The following is an 8,027-nucleotide window of genomic DNA, read 5'->3' as shown; positions in this document are numbered from 1 at the left end:
CCATGAACATTTTTCTATCTGTGCTGAACAATCTATATTACTGCTAAACAAACCAGAGATTATGAACCGAGTTTACTCAGGTGGGACATTCTCCCAGTGATGACCACCATGCATTTAGCTTGATGAAGGAAAATGCTACTTACCAGTATGCATCTGTTCTTGGCGTGTAGGGCTGCAGATCCACACACTAGTGCATAGATCGCCATCTGGTGTTGGGCCCGGATGATTACACTTTGTTGTTGTCTTGGAAGAGTCTTTGTTTGGTAGAGGACACCTCCTGTAGAGCATAGTGCGCATGGGCATCGACTCCATCTTCAGATTGTTTTTCGCCATTGGGAAAATGATGGAGTTGTGTGAGAATAGAAAAAATGTCCATGTATAGTGTATCTAATTAAGATATTACTGGAACAGATGTAGTTAGCCGGGGAGCCGGGTGGGCGTGTGTGGATCTGCAGCCCTACATGCTAAGAACAGATGCATACTGCTAAGTAGCATTTTCCGTTCGAGGCATATGGGCTGCAGATCACACACTAGTGCATTGATTGAATAGCAGTTCTCTCCCTTAGCGGCGACCACCAGTATCTGTTGCAGTTGTTTGAAATAGTGTTTTGAGTACAGCCTGGCCGACACTAGCTTGTTGTTTTGCTTGCACATCTACACAGTAATGCTTTGTGAATGTGTGCGGTGTAGACCATGTAGCTGCTTTGCAGATATCATCTAAGGGAATATTTCCTAAAAATACCATTGATGCTCCTAGTTTATGGGTGGAATGAGCCCTAGGGGGGAATGGATAGAGTAGGTTTTGCCTTTCAGTAACACTTTTGAATGCATTTCACAATCTACCTTGCAATCCCAGTTTTTGAAATGGGATTCCCTTTATGTGGAGGAGAAAAGGACACAACCTGTTGTTTTGTTTTACAAAATGGATTTGTCCTATCAATATAGTAGAATGGAGCTCTTTTGACATCTAATGTATGGAGAGCTCTTTCAGCAACTGTCTGTGGTTAAGAGAAGAATACTGGTAACTCAATAGACTGATTGAGATGGAACGGTGAAATGAATTTTGGAAGCAATTTGGGGTTTGTCTTTAGCATCACTTTGTTGTGATGGAGTTGTAAGAATGATTCCTGAATTGTTAATGCCTGGATCTCACTCACTCTTCTGAGTGACATAATGGCAATTAAGAAGGCAACTTTCCATGAAAGGAACTGTAATTCACACTTATGCAAGGGTTCGATTGGAGGACCCACAAGTCTAGTGAGAACAATGTTTAAATTCCATACAGGGGCTTGTGGTACCCAGGGAGGAATACTTATTTTGAGTCCTTCCATGAATGCTTTGATGGCAGGTACTCTGAATAATGACAGATGTTGTCTGTTTTGAAGATTAGCTGCTATAGCAGCAAGATGTAACCTGATTGAGGAGTATGCTAAACTACATCTTTGTAGATGGAGCAGGTAACATAGGATGTTTTGGATGGAAACATCTAGTGGGTTAATGTTGTTAATTGTGCAATACACAACACACCTTTTCTACTTGGCTGCATAGCATGCCCTAGTGATGGGACGTCTAGCTTCTTTTATAACATTCATGCAATCCGGCGGCCGATTGAGATATCCGAATTCTAAGACCCCTGGAGCCAAATCGCTATTTTGAGCTGTATGGGGTCGGGATGCATGATCTCTCCATGGTTCTGTGTTAGTAGGTGTGGAGATAGTTGTAATTTTTGATGTGGTACTACTGAGAGCTCTAGTAGGGCGGTGTACCACGGTTGTCTTGCCCATGTTGGTGCAATGAGAAACAATGTGAGGGCCCCATTTATGAAAGAAAGGTTGAAGAACTTGAGGATCCGCAGAACCACCACCGGAGGAAGATCGTTCTCCTACCTGGCAGCCAAGACCTGGAATTCCCTCCCCACCCACCTACGACTGACCCAGGACCACCTCAGTTACAGGAGGCGCCTCAAGACCTGGCTCTTCGAGCAGTAGCAGCACCCCGTACCCCCAGCGCCTTATGACCCTAACGGGTGAGTAGCGCACTTTTCAAATTTTATGATTGATTGATTGATTAAGTTCCCACTTGTGTATCCGTTGTCTTTGACGACTTAACAGATCAGCAACTTGATTGTGAACTCCTGGTAGATGCTCTGCTAAGAGAAAGATTTTTTGAGGAATGGCCCACCTCCATATGCTCTGCGCCAGCTGGGAGAGCTGTAAGGAGTGTGTTCCTCCCTGTTTTTGGATGTAGTACATGGCTGTCATATTGTCTGTGCCGACTAATACAGCCTTTTCTGACAGGTAATGCTGGAATTACTTTAGAGCTAGGAAAATGGCTAGCAACTCCAGATGGTTTATGTGGAGTAGGTTTTGCTGTGGTGTCCAAGTGCCCTGTACTGTGTGCTGTGCTAAATGAGCTCCCAATCCTGTAAGAGATGCGTCTGTGGTTAGCACCACCTGTGGAACTGGCTCTATGAACGGCCGCCCTTTGGAAAGGTTTTTGGTGTTCCATCACTGCAGAGAGCGATGTGCCCGGTCGTCTACCACCACCAGATCTGTTAATTGTTGTTGAGCTTGGTTCCACTGGCTAGCTAAGCACTGTTGCAGGGTGCGCATTTGGAGTCTTGCGTGTGGCACTATGAAGATGCAAGATGCCATCATTCCAATTAACTGCATGAACAATCGAGCTGGTAGTGAGTGTTGCGGTGGAAATTTTTGTATAAGAGCTTGCATACTTTGTATCCTTACTGGATTGGGGGGATGCAAGGGCTTTGGAGGTATCTATTGTGGCACCCAGATACTGTTGAGACAGGGCTGGTTGGAGATGTGACTTTGTTCGATTTATTGTGAAGCCTAACTTGTGCAGCAGGTGGATGGTTTGATGCGTGTGCGGCATGCACTGGTGATATGACTTGGATTTTTTGTTTAGCCAGTCGTCGAGGTACGGGAAGACATGTATGTTGTCCCTTCTCAAGTGTGCTGCTCCTACTGCAAGACACTTTGTGAAAACTCGAGATGCTGTAGTCACTCCGAAAGGGAGTACCTTGAACTGATAATGTTGACCGTCTAGTACGAAACAAAGGTACTTTCTGTGAGCTTGGTGCATGGGAATGTGAAAGTAGGCGTCCTTGAGATCTAGGGTGGCAAGGAAGTCGCCTTGTTTTAACAGGGAAAGGACCTGCTGTAATGCGACCATATGGAAGTGGTTGGATTGTATGTAAAGATTTAGGGGTCTCAGGCTAGTATAGGTCTGAGGAGCCGTCCTTTTTGGGGATAAGAAAATATAGGGAGTAAACTCCTGTGTTTTGATGGTGTACTGGAACTGGTTCTATTGCATTCTTTTGAGGTAGAGAGGAAACTTCTTGTGTTAGAAGTGTTAGATGCTCCTGTGACATGGGACGCTGTCCGGGTGTAATTGTTGGAGGAGTGGAAGTGAGCTCCAGGCAATATCCTGACTGAATTATTTGTCTCACCTATCTGTCTCTGGTGATGAGTTCCAGACAGGTAGGAACTGTTGTAATCTCCCCCAACAGGAGTGGAATGGTCTGGGGGAGGGGAGGGAAGCCACTGCTTGGGAGTGGAGGTATTGCGGTTGTTGTTACCTCTGCCTCTACCTTTAGTGTTGTTTCCTCTATATCCTCCTCTGTAATAACCTCTATTGGGCGAGGATTGGGTGGGTGCCTTTCAAGAAGAGGAGGTGTTGTCTGTTTGGAAATTTTTGGAGGCATCCCTATAAGAGGAGCGATGAAAGGAGCTCTGGGAGTTTGAGTATGCAAAGCTCCCATGGATTTTGCTGTGTCCGTATCCTTTTTCATTTTTTCGAGTGCATTATCAACTGTAGGACAATAAAGATGTAGCTGCTCAAAAGGTTGATTAAGGATACTGGTTTGTACTTCTGGTTTGAACCCAGAGATGCGCAACCAGGCATGTCTACGTAACAGTACTCCTGAATTTATTGCTCTTGAGGCTGTGTCAGCAGTATCTAAAGCACAATGGATAGAGGTATTAGTAATGACCTTACCTTCTTGTATTAAATCAGAAGCCTTGGTCTTATATTTGTCTGGCAAATGTTGCATAAGGGTTTCAAGCTCATCACAGTGAGCTCGGTCATATCTAGCTAATAGGGCTTGGGTATTAGCAATTCTCCAAACATTGGCTGCTTGCGAGATGGTGCGTTTGCCTGAAGCATGTAAAAGTTTGGACTCCTTAACAGGGGGTGGAGCATCCCCTGTTGTCGGTGAATCAGTCCTTTTCCTAGCGTTTGAGACTACTAATGAGTCTAATGGCAACTGACCTTGGATGTAAGCTGGGTCAGTTGGAGCCGCTTTATACTTTTTTTCTAATCTGGGATTAATCACCCTGGCTCTGACAGGGTCTTTGAATACCTATGGTGCGTGTTTTACCACTCCCTTAAGCATTGGTAATGCGGTTGTGGTTTTAGGTGATGGTAATAGTGTGTCTATAGGGAAGTCTTTTTCTACTGGATCAGTGTGCAGATCTACCCCATGAAAGGTGGCTGCCCTATGAATGAGTTGTGTAAACCCTATAGTGTCATCTGGAGGAGATGGCCTGGAAGGGTATGCGTCATCTTGTGGCTGATCTGGGGCATCTGGCGCGTTATAATCTTCCCTGGGATCATCTGATGGACCAGGAATGTTGTCTGGGTCATCTATGGGTTGCTCATCTTCTACCACCACTGAATAGTCATCCTCATCCCCATCATCATCTGCTGGTGCAGGGCTGTGTGTTGTAGATGGCGAATGTGCAGGGGAAATATCTAAATCTGGTAGTTCTGGCAGTGGTGAAGGTATTCTTACAGGAAAAGTTTGAGCATATTTCTTGAGAGGAACTGGAGATGTTTTAGGAGGGGCCAGCTTCCTTTTCTCAGGCACTGTAATGATATGTCCAGTCTTTGGATGAGTAAGAAGAGTCTTTTGTTTTGGATCTGGCTGAAAAAGCTCTTCTGAGGAAGTATCCTTCTTCGGCACCGACTTGTCTTGTTGTTTATCAGTGTCTAATACAGTCTTTGGGGCAGATTTTGGTCTAGATTCGGAAGACTTGCGGTCCTTCTCGGTGCTGTGTCTTTTGTTCGGATCAGATGTTTTCGGTACCGGAATTTTTGGTTCCGAAGCACGTTTCGACAACTTTAGGTGCCGAAGTGGACTTTGGGTCGACTTTTTTTGGTGCCGGAGTTGGCTTTGGTTAGATATTTTTCAGGGCTGAGCTTGTTTTCGGCTCGACTGGTTTCGGTACCGAGGGTTGCTTCGGTGCCGGAGGCAGTTTTGGTTTAAGGACTTTTTGTTTGTCGGGACCGGTAGACTGACTCGAGCCCGAGTCGCCTAGAGGCTTTTTGGTGTCCTTCGTTGCAGAGCTGGAAGGCGGGGAGTTTTTGGTTGGTGTGGACCCGAAGGTGGAGGTGGACCCGAAGCCTGGCCCGGTATGGGGGTGGGAACAGGGTCGACGCTTGTACTTACGACCTGTTGACCAGCTGGAAGAAGATAGTCATCGTCTGATTGTTCTTCTGCTCCGGAAGCGGAATCCTCTGCTTCGGAATAGACGTTGTCCTGCTGTTGTTCTTTGGACTCTAGATCGATTGGAGCTTCATCTATGATGAGATCTGGTGTAGATGAAGAGGACTGCGCCATGACTCTTCGAGCTAGACGGTCTCTAATGGTTTTCTTGGAATGGAACAAAGCGCAGGCTTTGCAAACTCGGCTCTCGTGCTCTGGGGATAAGCACAGATTGCACACCTCATGTAGATCAGTGTGGGGAAATCTGTGTCCACTCTGAAGGCACTTCTTGAAGGGTGTTCTTTCCATGAGCCAAACGCCCATTGGCACAGTTGGGCCCAACGGCCCCGACGAACACTGGAATCGAGAAGTGCAAAGTTTTTCGACGAGGGTAACAATGAAATCGCGATCGAAGACGATACCAACGGTTTGATGGAAGAATGGAAGTCGAAAGGAGATCGGTAACGGGATCGAACGATAAGCACATCCGAGCCCGATGGCGGAAAAAAACAATCTGAAGATGGAGTCGATGCCCATGCGCACTATGCTCTACAGGAGGAGTCATCTACCAAACAAAGACTCTTCCAAGACAACAACAAAGTGTAATCATCCAGGCCCACCACCAGATGGCGATCTATGCACTAGTGGGTGATCTGCAGCCCATATGCCTCAAACATGATATTATCCTAAAATCAGTACATCTGTCTTGTCTGTAATAAGCTTAATGCCATTCCTTTCCTTTGAATTTGCTACATATTTCATTCAGTCCATAAAATTATTCTGCGAGTGGAAGAAATCAATGATTTTTTATGATTATCTGGACAGCTTCACTGAAGGTCCACCTCATCCGATCTATTACGATGAAGCCACATATGTTACACAAAGTTAGTCTCCGGTAGGACTCCTGTGGCACACCATACTCAAAATTGGTATAGGTGGAAATGTAAGGTGGCAACATCAATGAGAGACAAAACTTCAATCAGGGCCATTTTTGGAATCATTAGCACCACCCATTCTCCAGAGACGCTGTGGCTCACCCGACTCAAGTCCACTGGTTATCATTGTGCCCCCATCACCCCCAGACCTCGAGGGCTCTGGTCATCACCAGAAGCACTTCGAGACGCTATCGCTTACTTACTTGAACTGTGCATGCACTCACCAACAGGGGATCTACATCCCGTCTCTTCCTCGCCGCCACTGGTTGCTAACCTCTTCTCTTCCTTACAAGGACTGACACTGAACCCCCACCGCTATCTGAATTTGTTGGATGCCCCATTTTAATCTTACCTAGACTGGTCAGACATGTAATCCACTTCCTGTCCCTCAAAGTCCCCATCATCACTCTCCTCCAGAGCTTCATCGTCAGACCCCTTCTTTTTCTTCTTCTTCCCAGGTGCTGCCTTTTTCTTTGGTTTTGGTGGTTTATCCTCTGAGTAAAGAGAAAACAAAATGAGAAGATGCTCATGGGGCTTTGCTGCCAGCCCAGTCAACTCTGTCACACTCTGTTGCCTTCATCTCCCATTCACATCACAGGTTTATGTCTCCACTCAGCTTCCAAGATATATTTGCAGCCGCAGTGCCAAGTCACATTCCCAACTGTACTATCCTCCGATGACACTCAAGAGATACGACACTCTGATCCACTCACCACCCCCACTGCCGCTCTCGCTCTCTGTTGTGCTCAGCTCCAGGTCATCCTCTAAATCGTGAATCTTTAGATCACTTGTTTTCTTTTTCTTCTTCTTCTTGCCCTTCTTCTCCTTGTCCTCGTCTTCATCATCATCATCACCTTGGTCCCGAAGGCGACGTTGTTGCATGATGGTGAAGTGGTTCAGCACTTTGTTGCGCCTAAAGGCAGAGTACCAAGGTGACATGAATAGTTGGGCACGTGCAGATGCCACTAACATGAGAGATTAAAAGACAGGCATACCAACCTGCTTGGTGCCCCGTCTGAGCCCACAGACTTCATTAACCCCTTATCCAACCCAAAGTGACAAAATAAATTGAGCCATCCAACATTCAGACTGCACGTATGCTTCAAAAAACTAGTTAGTGAACTATGTACAGCAATCTTGGGCAAGTGTTGCTTTCTTTTAGGAGTTTATAGTGCAGTATATTCCATTTTACAGGGCTATAGATTACACAGGTCAAATTAAATAGCACAAAACGATTTTAGTAAGAAATAAATACTAATGAGCACCCCTTTCATCCCCAGAGGGATAAGGCAATTAGGATCTTTCAATTCAGTTGAAACCATACCATGGCAGGTTTCTCAATCTACTGTAGCCCTCAATTAAGTTATTTTAGCTGGATCAAAGCACAATTGAAGCACAGGGTTAGCAGCAGTGCTTAAGATAGGCATTAGAAAGGAAACATGCATACTATGTAGGTTCAACCAAGGCATGTATATCTATTAAAGCTAAATTATATGCATTTTAGAATGGTATTTTGTTACCCTATGAGTTGAACTTCGATAGGTACCACACAATATATGGTTTCATGCGAAGAACCACTGTGGAGA

At 45.5% G+C, this 8,027-nt stretch overlaps 1 protein-coding gene across 3 annotated transcripts in view; it reads right to left on the bottom strand.

Moving 5' to 3' along the window:
* The window catches only part of GTF2F1 (general transcription factor IIF subunit 1), a 208,191-nt gene that overhangs the window by 125,005 nt on the left and 75,159 nt on the right, over window positions 1–8,027 (bottom strand). For all 3 annotated transcript variants that reach the window (XM_086963671.1, XM_086963673.1, XM_086963675.1), the window contains exons 7-8: window positions 7,155–7,354; window positions 6,794–6,935 (exon numbers count right to left, since the gene is read on the bottom strand). In XM_086963671.1, the coding sequence (XP_086819797.1) occupies window positions 6,794–6,935; window positions 7,155–7,354 (342 nt within the window). The remainder of the gene's footprint in view (window positions 1–6,793; window positions 6,936–7,154; window positions 7,355–8,027) is intronic.

This window comes from Lissotriton vulgaris, chromosome 1_1 (assembly GCF_964263255.1).
Source record: "Lissotriton vulgaris chromosome 1_1, aLisVul1.2, whole genome shotgun sequence".
Classification (NCBI taxonomy): domain Eukaryota; kingdom Metazoa; phylum Chordata; class Amphibia; order Caudata; family Salamandridae; genus Lissotriton; species Lissotriton vulgaris.
The sequence above is the reverse complement of the archived record's forward strand: the minus strand, read 5'-3'. Positions and strand labels throughout refer to the sequence as shown.